Source organism: Phaseolus vulgaris, chromosome 8 (genome assembly GCF_051622355.1).
Source record: "Phaseolus vulgaris cultivar YP4 chromosome 8, ASM5162235v1, whole genome shotgun sequence".
NCBI classification, from domain to species: domain Eukaryota; kingdom Viridiplantae; phylum Streptophyta; class Magnoliopsida; order Fabales; family Fabaceae; genus Phaseolus; species Phaseolus vulgaris.
In genome coordinates, this window is record NC_143505.1 from 23450900 (window position 1) to 23468278 (window position 17379).

General features: G+C 38.9%; 1 protein-coding gene across 1 annotated transcript; it reads left to right on the top strand.

Moving 5' to 3' along the window:
- Positions 1–13475: 13475 nt before the first annotated feature.
- On the top strand, positions 13476–14048 carry LOC150025524 (F-box/FBD/LRR-repeat protein At1g16930-like). The gene has a single exon (XM_090294083.1). The coding sequence runs from the start codon at positions 13476–13478 to the stop codon at positions 14046–14048; it is 573 nt and encodes a 190-aa protein (XP_090150209.1).
- The last annotated feature ends 3331 nt before the right edge of the window (positions 14049–17379 follow it).

Below are 17379 nucleotides of genomic sequence, written 5' to 3' on the forward strand. Positions count from 1 at the left end.
ACTTGAATCATAATTACGATTATACTGTTATGAAATGTAGCTACTATGTTGATTAATCACTTTTGAATTATATTCCAAATAGGTGGGAGACCTCTATGAACGCAAATTGTGGATATTCAAGTACTAAAAATAGTTTAACTCATAGGCTATAAGTATTAAAAAGACAACTGAGAGGATGCCTTTTTACATTTCAGAGGCATATAACTTTCAGTTTATTATGTTTCTTTTTTGTTTCGGGAAGGGATATTCTTGAAATCAACCATCCTGAAGGTCCTTTCGGCACAAAGGTTAGTGTTATTACCTTATAAATATGCATCTGTTTAATATGTTTTGTATTGAGTTATTAAAAAATTACTAGGGATGTGTATTGTGCAGTCTAATTACTTAAGAGCACATTATATGTGCCCTTATTGCTATCTTATTGCCTTGTTTCATTTAGTTGTTCTAGACCAAAATTATATTTTAACTGTAACATTATTGTTTAATTTTTTTTATTGGTATAATCTGTACGCAAAAAGTCATTAACTCATTAATTTTTGGATTATATAATCAAAGTGTACAAATATGTATAACGCTGAAGTGATAAAATGACTGTTAGGTTTGGGATCATTACTAATTACTATAATGCCTACTGAATTTAATGTAGAGGCAGTTCTCTGAAGCTATTGCTTTGACAATCATATGTACTTGGGGTTAAGATAATATTGGTTTATAATAATAATAATGTTTCTGTTAGGGAGATGAGACCTAGAGAATTATTGAAGTCTTTGTCTTTCTTCTTCAGTCGGGCAGGTTGTTAGGGCTTTGCTGGGATCCTTCTCGCCTTTGTGCTTCTCCTTCGGCTCTCAGTATCGGGTGAATGCCAAATGGGGGAGGTACCTGCAGAAGGCACTTCGACGCTCAAGTCAGTAAAGCGGGTGATCGACACTCGGGTAGGTGCACAGTAATAAATGACATACCTTGTTCCTTGCAATGTGTGCTATTTATATTATTTTAATGGACTTACCTTATTGGGCCTGATTAGTGGAATGGATCATACTTAGGGTTGCATTACCTAATCCTTAATGGTAGTTTAGCTTCACTAACCTTGGTTTGAGCGTTAATGGCTATATGTGTCGGTCGGACTGGCCGTGCATGGTGTCTCGACCAGCTCGGCAAGGTAAACCGAGCCACGTCAGTGTGTGTCTCGGTCATCTCGATCAGGGAGACCGCGCCACGTCATCATGTCGGTCAGCCATACCGGTATAGTTGCCCCCTAGGCTCGAGGATGGATACATCCGATGAGTCTCGAATGGTAGGTGTCGGTCGGCCTCCCTTGGGTGCGTGACTATTGGGCTTCCCGAGGTGTGATGTGACCTCAGGTGGCGTGACATGACCCGCATTAATGAAGGGTTTTTCGGGTGGGAGACGTTGTGGACCGTTGGATCTGGAAGATCTAACGGTTGAGATCGTTTCGAATTCCGAGGTCCCTGGGCCCTATAAATAGTGGTCCCTACATTGTCGAGACATTGTGCTTTTTCTTTGTGAGTTGTCTGATAACCGAGCAATCTCTCTCCCTAGCTCTGAGAACCGAGTGATATCTCACCCCCTTCATTTGCCTCAGTCTCATCTTTACATAAGGTTAGTTATGTCGACCTTATCTCGGCCTACCTCTTCTTCTTATCGCCCTTCACCTCCTCTCGGTCGCCCTTCTTCTTCTGTCGGTCGTTCCTCTTCCTCTACCTCTTTTTCCTGTTCTTCTTCTTCTTCTACCACCGACTCCTTGTCGGTTAGGGTGGCCGACGTGCCACTTTAGGTAGAGGCTGTTAGGGGGGATGATCCAGTCAATGCTGTTGACCGGTCAGACTCTCCCCTGACGGCCACCTAAGGTGGTTAAGATCTCGTCCAACTATAAGACTGAGGTATCCGCGACCAAGTTTTTGGCCAAGCACCCGGTTATAAAGGCGGGCGGGCATTCTCACTTCTTTAGCGTTTTGCCTTGTGAGCCCACCGAGAGTTTGTGTTTGGGGCGATTGGGTACCGGTCCCCCCCTCCTTCTACATGTACACTTGTCTTTTCTCGTTCCTACATGTCTCTCTCCCATTTGACAAATTCACAATGGGTGTCCTTTGGGCGCTCAACGTGGCTCCCACCTAGATTCATCCAAACACCTGGGCGTCCCTCCAGGCCTTTTTCCTGTTGTGCGAAGTTATGTGCCTTCATCCCACTCCCTCTTCTTTCCTTTCTTACTATACCTCTCACCCGCCCAACCTGCCTCTTGGCACTCCTTGGTCGGTTGGTCGGGGAGTGTTCTCTTTAACTCCTTTGCTGTCTCTTACAAGAGATTCAAGGACAGATTTGTCAAGGTTATCATTCGGCCAAAGGCGATGACCTTCTTTTTTGACGAGGTTGGCCAGTCTCGGTTCCCCCTTTATTGGACTTCCAAGCCTCGTGATTTTAAAGAGTGGTCGTGGTCGATGGGGAGTGTCAATGAGGTCGAGATTCTCTCACTCTTTGACGCACTCCCGAGGAAGCTTCCCACAAGGTTGCTGATCGGTGCCTATGCCGAGACAGCGCGTTGGGCGGCCGTTAGGGGTATGGATCTTTGTGTTTTGCTCTGTCGGTCGGTCTTATATCTGTTCTTTTAACACTTGTGATTTTTTTTATTTTCTAGAAGTCATGGTGCAAGAACAACTGGCCGGTGTTAACGCCCTCGACAAACACAGGCAATGGGCGGCCGAGCGAAAGGGTCGTCGCAGCATTGAAGTGTTGCCTTCAACAAGGGGCTCGACTGACCCTTCCCAAAAGTCCAAGAAACGTCCAAGAGATGGTGGGAACATTGCCACCACTACTCGCTCCCCGGGGTATTTGCCAACACCCCCACCTCGATGAGACACAGTCGAGGTGGACTCGCCCTCGCCTAAGCGTGTGGAGGGCGTTGCTGGAGCTCCTGAGACCGACCGGGCGATGGGAACCTCGCCATCACCTCTCACCCTCCTGGGGGGCGACCTTTAGTTTGCACGAAGAGTTCGTGTAGCACTCCTTGAGGAGACTCGGGAGGTCATTCGTGGTGTCCCGTCCTCGGACTTGCTTAGGGGCAACCTAGAGCTGATGTGCCGCTTGGTCGTCTTGGTCCAGCTGGGATTACAAGAGAAGGAGTGTCACGCCGAGGACATATCTCGGTTGGAGCACCAGCTGGCCAAGGCCTCAGGTGATCTGAAGCAGTCTTTAGCTGCTAACTTCGACCTCTCGGATAGGATTGCTCGGGAGGCGGCCGAGAGGGAGCTCGCTCAGCAAGTGGCTGCCGAGGTGAGACAGCGTTTGGCGGCGGAGAAGGCCGAGGCGGTGAGGGCGGCGGCTGAGATCACCCAATTGAAGAAGATGGTCGAGGAGAGGGCTGAGAAACTCACGTCCTCAATCACTGAGTTGGCCGCCCTCCAGGTCGCGAAGGACGAGGCCGAAGCCGAGCTTGACCACAACTTCGAGGAGTCCGAGAAGTTATTGAAGCAATGCTTCGATCGAGCTGTGCGCCAAGCCCATGTTCTTTATGGGGGGGCCGCCGGCCTCTGGTGCATTTGACCTGTGAGGTCTACTAGGGTTGGTTAGTGCCCAGTGCTGAGGTGGGTGCTTTGGCGGAACAGGAGGCCGGACCGACCGAGGGCGAGTGCCTTGAAGTCAATCAGGAATAGGTTTGCCTTCGGCTGGGTTGTGGCTTTTTCTTGCTATTTCTTTCTCTCTCCTCTGAGGCTGGGGTGTGGCCTCCCCTTTTTGCAATTATTAATGTATCGCCCTTTTGTTTCTTCATTGTCCTCTCGGTCTTTTTGGATTCTAAGAAGATTTCACAAGTTAAAATGTTGGTCTTCAATGTTTGGGCGGTCGACCATTAATGCGAAGATGTATTCGAATAAAGTATAATTGGCTGTCACCCGTTAATGATATTGAGTTAATCGAACAAGTTAAATTGGTTGTCGGCCTTTACTGTGATTGCTTTATTCGAACAAGTTAAATTGGTTGTTGGCCATTACTGTAATTGCTTTAATCAAACAAGTAGAATTGGTTGTTGGCCATCACTGTGATTGCTTTAATCGAACAAGTAGAATTGGCTGTCGACCATCACTGTGATTGCTTTAATCGAACAAGTAGAATTGGCTGTCGGCCATCACTGTGATTGTTGTAATCGAAGAAGTAGAATTGGTTGTCGACCATTATTGTGTGAGTTTATTTGTGCCAAGTTATAAGGTTAACTTGGGCGTGTTGGTCGGTCTCGGTAGGGTATGCCGGTTAAGGCTTCATCCAGACCGAGGCGAGTGTGTGGTGTTGGCAGGGTATGTCGGTTAAGGCTTCGTCTAGACCAAACTTAGTTGGTCGGTCTCGGCAGGATATGTCGGTTAAGGCTTCATCCAGACCGAGCCGAGTGTGAGGTGTTGGCAGGGTATACCGGTTAAGGTTTCATCCAGACCAAACCTAGTTGATCTGTCTCGGCAGGGTATGCTGATTAAGGCTTCATCCAGACCGACCTGAGGCTTTGCATGTGAATAATGCAAGTATTTTCAGAAAAATGCCTTGTCAAAACCTCCCTGGTAGGGTGAGGAAAGAGTGTGTAACTTTATTCATTCAGCTGTAATAAAATTTGAGGTGTGTGGCATTCCACGTCCTAGGTAAAATTTTTCCCGAAAGCCATTCCAAGTGAAAAGCTCCCCCCTTTGCGACTTCTCGGACTCTCCCAATTGGACGAGAACTTTCCTTCACTCTTTCTCGTGTCGCTGCGCATTCTGCAGACGAGGTCTTCCTTCTGGAAGCTCCTCGGTCGAACTTTTGTGTTGTACCGCCTTGACGCCCGAAGCTTGCACGCGGTCTCCCGAATCTTGTTGTTGTCTCGAAGCTCATTTACCAAATCGAGGTTGACCGCTAGGCTTTCCTCGTTTAGGGTGAGGTCGAACATTTGCCTTCGTATGGTGGGCTCGCTCACTTCGACCAGGATCATCGCATTGGTCTCGTACGTCAGGTTGTATGGCATTTCCTGCGTGGTTGTCTGGGGGTGCACCTGTACGCCTAAAGTACTTTTATCAGCTCCTCGGTCCATCGGCCGTTTACCTTGCCCAGGCGTTTCTTTAGCCCGTTGAGTATGACCTTGTTGGCGGCCTCGGCCTGCCCGTTGGTTTGCGGGTGTTCTGTTAGAGTGTATGGCTTTAAACTAGAGGGGAGTGAATGGTTTAAAGAGGGTTTTCGCAAACTTTTAAGCATAGAATGAAATCACTTCGAGAAAACTTGATTAAGAAATTAGTTTGCCAAAAACACAAAGCAAATAAGCACAACATCAGAAAAACAATCAGTTGTTTCGCAGAAACAATCGGTTGTTTATACCAGTTCACAAATATAAGACTGAAATTAAGGAGATCAAAGGACAGAGAGATTGAACACACATGTTTATACTGGTTCACTCTTAACCAAGAGCTACATCTAGTCTTCTCAGAAACCACTAGGGAATTCACTAAGCAATCAACCCTAGATTACTTACAACACCACCAAAGAAGTGACCTTGATCCCCTCAAGACACACACTTCCTTTGGCTCAACACAACACCACTAAGAATGTTGATCTTGACAACCTGAAGAACACACAACACTTCTCAGCTTCACACACAGAGTTTCTTCAAAGGTACAAAGGATTACACTTGTCACAGAAAAGATCTGAAATCAATACAAGATGAAAATCCTATTTCACACTCTCTTTGATCCAAGCAATCTCAAAGCAATCTCTAACTCTTCAAAAGCAAAATCAGTGAAAAACTCAAATCTATTTTTCTTTGATTAGAACTAAGTTGTTGTTTGTTGTTAGAGAACCATGTTTACCCACAAAGAAATCTAAAGGTCTTCTTCATTTATTTGTATCAGAATTGTCCGCTCGAAGATGTCTTCAATCATCACAGTTCTCAAAATTTAGCTCATAATTGTTGATAATTTGAAGTGATGGAGCATACCCTAGATTTTGCTTGACCAACCTTCATTCTAGTGCATATTCAATTTAAGCCCCAAAGTCCTTTCCTCCATCTCAAGTAGACAATCTAGGTCAACCCCATGATCTTCAAGTATTTTGCAATATTTATGTTGAAAGATTATTATCAAATTGCCTAAGAGATGATGATGTGACCTAACTCAATAATCCACAAATTTGTTGTATTTAAACATGAACCTAGACACCTCATACCACCCTCTTCACAAGAATATCTTTAATAACACTCATGTTATTCAATCCAAGCTTATACTAATATAGGAAAGATCAAATATAAAAAAGTGAAATCTATAAACCTTGAGATATGTATAACTAAATCAAAATGGAAAGGTGGAACGTGCATATGGAAAGCATAACTAAAGGATTCATACTCACCCTTATGAAAATATAAGAATAACCTAACAAAAAAAAAACTTCCTTAACATTATTTAAAGTACCCATTGTCACCTCTTCACCACTTTTGTCAAACTCAGACCTTGTAGTTAATTATTTGCATAACCTTAAGCATATCATTCCTATCTGTAGGTAGAATGTGTGTAGTCTTCATTAATCCATCCCTTATTACTCATACTTGTTGAAACTGGAGGAAGCTTCTTCCCTACCAAGGCTTGATGTGTGTTTGATGAAGAAAATGGCTTAAGTGCTTTGAAGATTGTAATAGGTTTTTAGATTCATTTGTAATTAGGCCTGTAAATGTGTATGATTGCCTTTTGCTGTGTAACCTATCCTAGATGCCTAACCAAGTCTAGATCAAGCACATGATGTGGTTAAATGGTTTTTGCAAAGTCTTTTAAAATGTTTTTAACAGTTTTAAAACAGTACACAAATAAATCTGTTTTATGGAGAAAGAATCTGTTTATTTCTTCTCTGTTAAAAAGGCTTTCGTTAAATGGTTTTTGAAAAGCTTTTTAAAATGGTTTTAACAGTTTTAAAACAGTACACAAATAAATCTGTTTTATGGAGAAAGAATCTGTTTATTTCTTCTCTGTTAAAAGGCTTTTCTAAATTTCTGTTAAGGCACCAAGGGAAAGCTCAGTTCGTTATTTCAGTTAAGATGAGCTGGCTTGTGTGTTATACTTTAATCTGTTTTACTGTGAAAGAACAGGTTTATTCTTTGGTCTGCTGAAAGGTTTTTCACAAGTTAGTTAGGGCACCAAAGGTACCACTCAGACAGTTATTTCTGTTAAGCTGAGTTGGCAGTTTTCACAAAATAAATCTGTTAAGTTCAAAACTGAATCTGTTGTTTTCTTAACTGCTTTTCAACTGTTTTTTGAAAAGAACTTAGAAACTGTTTTCTATATAAAGAAAAGTCTCTCTCACATGAAAAGTGCTGAGGAATTACGCTTTTTACAGAGATCAAACAATTTCCATGTGAGAAGAAGGATTGAAAGAGTTTTTGAAAGGTTTTCCAAAGAGATTTTCAAGTGTGCTTGTTCTAGGAAACCTTGAATCTTGGTGAAGGTGCTGGTGCAGTTCTGCAGCAAAATTGAACTACTGGTTTTGAGTTCTTGCATCTTCTTTTCAGGTGTAATCTTTCCTTTATTCTGTTTTGTAAAGGTGTAAGTGTTAGTCACTCCTTGATAGGGTTTCTTGGAGTGCAAGGTGTGCTGAAATAGGGTTTTTCAGCATTGTGTGTGTTGTTCTTATAGTGTTCAAGAACTGCTGGTTTTGTAAGTGATTGGTACTGTTTTTAGTGAATTCCACCTTGGGGTAAGGTGAGACTGGATGTAGCTCTGTATGAGTGAACCAGTATAAAAACGTGTGTATCTTGTATTCTCATCCCTGCACTCTTTTCTGGTTTTTTTGCTTAATTCTGTCAAGAACTAAATCTGTTCTTTTTAAATTGAATCTGTTAATTCTGGGTTAAGTGAAAACTGTTCTTCCTGATTTGTTGAAGATTTCTGATTATAAACAAGGTTGCTGCATATAATGGTTTAAGTGAATTGTGAACAAACTGATTATTCATTAAAACCTAAGAAAGGATCATACTTCTTGAAATCTTGTGTTATGTAACTTTTGATTGATTTCTAAGCATAGTTGTATCCTTCATCCTCACAATATTAAGCTGATCTGGTTCTGTTATATTTCTTGTTGAACACAATTTTACATTGAACAAAATTCAAATTGTGCCAAGACTGCTCTGAAGAATCAATCTGTTTCATGTAAAAACAATCTGTTCTTTTTGCCTCTGGAATACTGAAAAATTGTGTGTTCTTGCGAAAATTTTATAAGCTCAATTCACCCCTCCCCTCTTGAACTTAGACACTAATAGACCCAACAATACTGAGTCATGTTTCTTTAATTTTTGTGACAAGTATGTGATAAAACCCATGGAGATATTAATACATTTCCATTATGGAAATGTCAAACTATGTTAACAAACTTTTCATTCATTAATTGTGCGACCTTTTGAATTTTTGACAGATAAACGAGCAACTACAAACTTAACTATATCTTCCTTTTTATACCATGTCACCAAATAAATTTCTTGAAATCTTGACATCGTTGGATTATACTTAGATGTAATTGAACTTGCTTTCATGACTCTTAGATAACTCATCTGCTTCAATTCATCATCCTCTAACACACATATTTTGTTCCTAAATCTTAAAATACCATTCAATTCCTACAAAGAATTCTTTAGTTTCGTCATCACCCAATAATCTTAGAATAATCTTCAATTTCATTTCACCAATTTCTTTACTCTCACTTTTCTAGAAACTCATTAGTTAAAAAAAATGTAATACAACTTCTAATTTAAACTGTTGAAACTTCCACTCAAATCCAACCATCTAATCTTAAGTGTTGATACTTATGTCTCCTCGTGACTTTAAGCATCTGCAACAACATTGCTTATCAGGATAATACTTCCACGAAAAATCATAATCTTCCAATTAGTCATCGTTTATTACTCGGTCTACAACAACCCAAATTCCATTATGAAATCTCATTGTCTATGGGAAAGGAACCACACATATAACAATACAACTCCATTTCTACTTAGCAATGTCAAATGGTAGTTGCATTATCCCAGGTCTTAGATACTCCACTTTAGTCTCTTGTAGTTTAGACAAACAAGGAACTATTGAGCCACTTCCTAATTTCTTCAGATAATGAAATATCTTAATTATTCATGATGCACAATCATTCTTATAACTATTATACTAGACTATATTCTCTATTTCTTGTTTGCAAGTACAAAACCTCATCCTAAACCTCATAATCCCTATTTTACTTCCATCATGAAATTCTTACTCCACTTAGTGCTTGACACTCCTCTAATTTGATTCCTTTGCTATCACATTTGAGACTTGAAATGTCCTCTTACACATGGCGTCTTCAACTAGTTTTGCCTTCTCCAAATGATACACAACTTTTGAAATCTTAATCTTTTAATAACTTCACCAATCTCATTTGCCTAATGTCTAGTCCTTTCTTATCAAATAAGTACTTATGATCTTTGTGATATTGAACATGCGAAACTAAGTACCACCAAAATAGTGCCTCTAGATTTTCAAGCCAATACCACTACATAATCTCTATGTAACAAGTAGAGTAATTTTTCTCGTGAACTTTTAGTTCCCTCCAAACATAACATATCTCCCTTTTTTCTTGCATCCATACACAACCCCACCTATGATGTGATAACGTATACCTAAGAAGTTTTTGTATGCAAAGAATTGTTAATACTAGTAACTAATCAATCTCCACCAAAACTGTAAAAGAGTTCTACTCTTATCTATCCGTTCAAGCAAAAAGCTCACTCTTTGCAGCTCATGTGTTGACAACATTACTATCTTAGAGAACCCTCATACCAACCCCTGTAAAAATGTGCTTCACATAAATTTATCTCCATGCCAATCTTGGGACATTCCACTGAAACACATTACCTTTCATTTGGTTGGGATCCACTACATTTGTTTGAGTTTTAATGATATACACTAAAACTTTCATATTCACCATTCAAACTTATTACATTTTTCTTCAAGAATGTTGTCATTACTCATAGGTGTTCCTCATGTGCCCCAAAGTACAAGATAGATAGACATGTCATATTTATATAAACTATGATAAATTTGTTTAAGAGAATAAGAAATGTCATATTCATCACTAAAAACGACATTGTTACTTACTCTTACTGGTCATATTTGGGTCTATATAGGTTGCCTCATAGAAATATTCACTTTTTACTTAAAGTTTTGGTTACCCAAATCTCATGCAACTTGATCCACCATACTATCATCCTCAACAATCTCGTTTATCTTTCAATATTCCACACATAATCTAGATTTCTCATTCCTCTTGTTTACCAACAATATATATATTCCTTATGGTAGCATACTCGACCCAATAATCTATTTTCTCCAATTTAATTTTTCAACTTTACTACTCAGATTAAGCCTTTTTATAAAGTGTCATTAACACCAACCCTGCTTAAGAACCAACCAAAGAAAATTCCACTTTTATCTTTGAAGACAACCTTGACACTTTCTCTGGATATCTATGTATAAAACTCCACTTTGTCGAAGTACTAATTATCTAACATGCTTTATTTATCTTTATTTGAAGCCAAATTATAAAACAAGTTACCCAAATTCGTGACTCATTCCATACTCATTGTGCAACTACTCATTCCATATTATTCTAATTTGAAGATGTCACATTTCTATTCATCGCAATTAAAATAATGTCATTAACACAATGTCAATTCATCCCAAATATCTAGGTCATCCAACTCACTTAGAATTTAAGTTCATCATTAATAATAACCACCTACCGTGTATATATAAAAAATTACTACACTAAAACTTACAACCAAACATTTTCATGATTCACATATAATACATATCATTCAATCATAGAACATTTAAAAATTCATAACATTCAAGAACATTTCTAGTATAAAAAACAATATTTAACTTCCAAACTATCAAATCTAATATTTATACATGTTTGCACAACATAAAATCAAACAATTTCATCAAATAACATGCTTGCAAGAGAAATTGAAACTTGGGACCACATCCCCTCCATATTCAAATCTTATACCCTATGTTACTATTGAAAGTTAAAGTTAGCTTCCCTTATCTAAAATTCTATATTTCATTGAAAACTTCAACTATAGCAGGGAAACTACTTCAAAATATAGGGACCTAAAACATGTTATCCAAACATCATCAAAATTTAGTATATGGTAAAACTAGTAGAGAGTAACACTTACCCCATTGTCTCTATGAGGATTGATGGCTAAGTCCTAAGGAAAAACAGAGAATAAAAGATCTTTAGAGTAATAATGAACTTACTTTATTTGAAAATTCGATCAGATAGAAATCTAGCCTTCCTCAACTATTGCAGGTGTGATCAGATTTTGAAATAAATGAGTTATGGGAGAGAAATTAAAGAAAGAGGGGAGAGTGGGAGATGTAAAGAGAGAGAAAAGATAAGAAAAAAAACAAGTGGCACGAGCAGGGTGGGGAGGAGAGGCTACAGGCCTTACAGATTCCTTGAAAATATATGGATAAATTTCAGGAGTACATGGGTTTGGTTAAACTAATAATACAAGAAATGTTTAGATCAATCTGAAATAAATAAAATATCTTTACAGAAAAACTAAATTAGTGACAAAAAAATTTCATAAAATATTTGGTACCTACAAATGAAGTTTACATTGATAATATCGGCTACATGTGTTCAAATACTACTGATTGCTTTGTGTTCCCCTGTAATAATGTTAAGAGATCATGATGTATTAGAATTTATCAACAGACATTTTCGTCTATACTTACTAAGAATATTTTCCACCAATTTATCTATCAGTAATCCATCAATAGTATTTACCTAAAATAAAATTACCAATGAATTTTTTTTCATAAAAAAATCCATCAGAAAACATATAAAAACAAAATTTCGAACTTACCCGTACATTTTGAATATAGAAAATTTACAACTTTTTTAGTAATCACTAAGAACTTTTACAACTCATAATATGGTTAACCTACGAAGAATTTATAACTTTTCATAATTTTAAAAATACTTTAGACTAGGAGAATAAATAGTTTAGGAGAATAAATAGTTGACAACCTCAATAATAGTGTTTTATTCTTCAAAGTTATTGTGTTCCTATTTAAAATTTTCTAACTAGGATTTTTTTTCATCTTTTCTTAACTTCAGTTTTGTTTTAACCTTTTCCAAAATATTTTGTGTTAGATTTTTTATTTAAAAAAATAAATTTTTAAATTTTCACAAATAAGTTTTGAGTCTATATATGATCAATTTTTGTTTTGAGTACCTAATAATATTTTGTTTTTCAAATTGAATACTTTAAATTTAATAATTTTTGGGTATTTCAAAAGAATATTTATTTAGATTTTGTTACTAATATTATGTTGACTTATTATGTGCTTTCTATAAAAATAATTTTAGATATCTCTTTTACTCTCTCAACTTATTTTTTCTATCATAGAAGCAATATATTTCTTTCGTATGGTGACTATCTTGGGAGTGTGTATAACATAAAGGGACTTAAGATATATCCTTCTTTAACTCTCTATAACATATTATGACACATGTTTCAGTTTATAAAACAAAAAGACAATATAACTTATAGAGATAACATCAAACACTTTAATAAATTTAGTTATTAGTTATACAATTTGAAGCTTAATTATTTATACCTTGTAAATTTAGTTATTTTTAATTGAATCTCTATTAAAGTTTTTTGTTCTATTGAGTATCTAAAATATTTTTATTTTTGTATAAGTACCTTGTAGTTTAATTTTATACTCAATGAATTGCATGACCATTACTTCTATCTTCTAGTTTGTGACCTATTAATCAAAACTTGCTCATTTTTTCTCCTATTTCCTCTTATTTGTCTGTCAACTTGCTCTTTGACAGAGAAGGAGTAAGTTGACCGATGCGTAGAAGATTAGTAAGCAAGAAGCAAGTTGGTCGGTGAGTTGGAGATAAAAAAATAGAAGTAATAGTCACATTATATTGTTGAAGGAAGAAAAAGGCAAGATACTTAAATAAAAATAAAAAATACTTTAAACACTCTATGGAATGAAAACATTCAATAAGGACTCAAATTGAAAATACTAGAGTTTACAAGATACTTAAAATTTAATTAAGCGACGAGTTGTTGGCACTAAAAACAAAAAAAGCAGTCGTGTAATACGGACAGGAAATTTAAGCCTATATATTAATTCATAAACAATTAAAATTCATTTAATGAAATTTAATATTATACTATAACTAATTTAATGAGAGCGGTTACATATAAGATTAAATTCGGTCTCATTAAATGAAAATTTATATTATTAAGACCAATTTTAATGAAACTATATTTTAATTATTAGAAATTGATCAAACTCTTTATATATATATATATATATATATATTTATATATTGGGGAAAAGTAATTCAAGAACAAGTTCTTTCTACACTTCATAGTCATTGTGTGTCTTCCTCTGAGTAATGGTTGAATGGAAACCCAGGATAGGATCAGTGCATTACCTGATGAAATCTTGTGTCACATTCTTTCTTTTCTCTCAACTAATGATTCCTTTGCCACAAGTCTTCTCTGCAAGAGGTGGCAACCATTGTGGCTGTTTTTATCCATTATTGACCTTGATGACCAAACTTTTATCCAGAATGGCAGATCCTACACCTCTTTTTTCAAATTTGCTTATGGAATCCTTCTCAGGTGTCACATGCAACAACCCCTCACAATTGCACGCTTCCACCTTACCCCACATGTATGTGGTTACAGTAATGACTTCCCTTACCATCTCTTTAAGAAATGGGTAAGAATCGTTATTCAACGCGGTATTGAGCAACTCTACATCGAGATTCCTCGTGCCCTTGAGGTCCCACACATTATTTGGAGTTGCAAAACACTTGTCGTTCTCAAGTTGTATCGATTATCTGTAGATGTTTTTATGAAGGTCCATTTGCCTGCTTTGAAAACTCTACATTTGGATTTCCTTTTCATATCAAAGTCTCAATATCTTGCAGAGGTTCTTCATGGATGTCCCAATTTAGCCTGGTACATCTGAGGGTCTTTAGCCTGGTATTCCCCTGTGACCTGACCTGTGACTAACAAGGAGTCACTTTTTGCTAGCAAACCCTTCGCACCCATCTCTTTAGCTAGCAGCATTCCAACGATCAGGGCCTCAGACTCTGCCTGATTGTTACTGGCCTTGAAAGCGAACCGCAGGGCCTGCTCAATTAGTAACACTTTGCTGACAAAGTAGATTGGCTTATGCACCTAGTCCTGCTCTTGCAGCAGGACTGAACTGATCGCGTTTTATGTCACTATGAAGTACAGGCAGAGTGGAGTACCCAGTTGTGGCTTGCACTGTTAGAATATATGGCCTTAAATGAGAGGGGGGTGAATTGTTTAAGGGGGATTTTCGCAAACTTTGAAGGTATAATGAAAATCAATGCCTGAATGACAGAGAAAGAAATCAAAGAAACAAAGAACCAAAACTGTTTCAAGATGATATCAGAAAAACAATCGGTTGTTTCTTCGAAACAATTGGTTGTTTTTATCAGCAGTTTATAAAAACAACTTAAAAATAGAATTTAAAGAGTTAAGGGTAAGAGATAAGCACGCAAGCAATTTATACTGGTTCACTCTTACACCAAGAGCTACATCCAGTCCCCAGAAACCACTGGGTATTCCACTATGCAATCAAAACCAGATTACAAACACCACACACCAAAGTAGTGACCTTGAACCCCTCAAGAAACACACTACCTTTGGCAAACCACACCAAGAATGTTGATCTTGAACCCCTCAAGAACACACAACACTCCTTGGCAACACCACTACAGAAATACAGTAATCAAGGAAGAAGGGAATAGAATACACCTGGGTATTACAAAGATTAAAGATCAGAATTACAACCCAATCCTATTCCACACACTTAAGAATGATCCAAAGCTCTTTCAAATCTTGGAAAAACTGTTTTGATAAAATCTTTCTGTTCCTCCAAGATTAGGAGCGTAAAACCACCTTTATATAGACCCACCAAGTGATCAAAAGCATTTAATAAAGGAGCCAAGTTAGTTAGGATCATTTAAAACATATTAAAACCGCTTAACAGAATTCTGTTAAGGTTTTCAGGAAAACAATCGGTTGTTTTGTCGAAACAATCGATTGTTTTGGTTTGATAGCAAAGTCAACCAATTTTTTCAAAAACAAGCTAAGGTAAAACAACCTGTTGTTAGGTAAAACAACCTGTTGAATTTTTGACAGCTTTTTAGAAAACACATCCTTTCAAAATGTTAAAGATTCAAATGAACTTGGATCATCTTAAGAAGTGAATTAACAAGTTTCAAACAACTAGACAACACACACACACCCAACAGCAAGGTCTTCAAGCTTTCCTCTTGGATTTGGAGACATCAAAGCATCTTGTTCAACATGCACAACACTGGTGGACTAGCTAGGTACTCTTTCAACTTTAAGAACGCCTATTTGCACTCCCTAGTCCATATGAACTTGTTGTTTCTCTTCAGGCACTGGAAATAAGGATGCCCCTTATCTCCTCCTACCGATACGAATCTGGACAGAGCGACCATGCGCCCCGTCAACTGTTGCACCTCCTTAACTAAGATCGGGCTCCTCATTTCTATTATCGCAGCGCACTTCTCAGGATTCGCCTCTATCCCACGTTCAGTGAGTAGGAAACCCAAGAACTTGCCTACCTCTACCCCGAACACACACTTCTTTGGGTTCAACTTCAACCTGTTCTTGGCTATTGTGGTGAATAGCTCTTCAAGGTTTGTTACATGTTGTTCCTTCTACTGGGAGGTGACTACCATGTCATCCACATACGCTTGGACATTCCACCCTAGCGTGGGTGCTAACACTCTGTCCATCAGCCTTTGGTACATCGCCCTTGCATTCTTAAGCCCAAAGGGCATCACCTTATAACAATAACAAGACAACTCTGTCATGAACGTTGTCTTACATTCGTCCCTAGGGTGCATCATGATCTGGTTGTAACCAGAAAACGCATCCAGGAAGCTGAGCAGTCAGCAACCGGACGCACTGTCCACCAAAGCATCAATACTGGGCAATGGGTAGGAGTCCTTCAGACAGGCCTTGTTGAGGTCTGTGAAGTCGACGCACATCCTCCATTTCCCATTGGCCTTCTTCACTAGCACCACATTCGCCAGTCACTCAGGGTACTAAATCTCCGTGATGTGACCAGCCCTCAGCAGTTTCTCTGTCTCTTCGCGGACGACCTGACGCCTCTCCTCGTTGAAATTTCGTCTCCTCTGTCGAACAGATCAGACTTGGGGGTCCATGGTGAGACGATGACACAGGAAGTCAGGATCTATGCCAGGCATGTCAGAGGCAGACCATGCAAAAGCATCAAGGTGTCATGCTATGACTTCAGCAATCTGATCCTGTGTCTCTTGGCCTAAGGATTTGCCAAGTTTGAACATCTTCCCACCGATCTCCTTCTCCATCACATCTTCGGCAGGTTCGGGCCTTCTCTCTCGGGTGATATCTACACTGGTGACCCCTTCTTCCCTTGAAGGCTGAGTGGTAACAACGAACACTCCTCTCTTCGTCTTGAGGCTATTCTCGTAACACTTTTTAGCCTCTTTTTGATCAGACTTGATAGTGATCACCGTACCCTCAAGGGAAGGCAGCTTCATCTTCATGTGCATTGTTGAGGCCACCGCTCCAATCTTGTTTAACGTAGCCCTACCTAAGAGTATATTATATGTCGATGGAGCGTTAATGACGAGGTACCTGATGTTTACAGTACGCGAGGTTGTGCCATCTGTGAAGGTCGTTCTCAGCTCTATGTGCCCATGCACCTCCACCAGGTATCCAGCGAAACCGTACAAGCAACCGGTATAAGGCCTCAACTAGTCTGGAGACAACTGTAACTTGTTGAAGTTCGACCTGAACATCACATCAGCCGAACTTCCCTGGTCCACGAGGACGCGATGCACCCTCCTCCCTACTGTCATTACTGAAATGACCACTGGATCGTTGTCGTGTGGGACAACGTCCTGACGATCGGCCTTGGTGAAGACAAGGTCGACGTCGAGAGTATTATCTGTCTCCTGCACCTCCACTGCCATCACCTCTCACGCGTACTTCTTTTGTTGGGAGGCGATGCATCCTCCTCCTGAGAATCCTCCAAAGATGGTGTTGATCTCACCATGAATGGGCACCTCGTGCCCCTGATCTACTCCCGCGGCCATCAACGCCTGATCTTCCTGTGGTTCCTGGAGGTAGTCCTTCAAGAAGCCTATTTTCACTAGCTCATCCAATTGATGCGCTAGGGCCAAGCAGTTGCGTATGGGGTGGCCATATGTTTGGTGGAATTCACACCAAGCGTTCTTGTTGGGCCCCAT

Excerpts from the sequence above, each read along its gene's own strand:
- LOC150025524 (XM_090294083.1), top strand. The coding sequence starts at position 13,476 with ATGGAAACCCAGGATAGGATCAGTGCATTACCTGATGAAATCTTGTGT.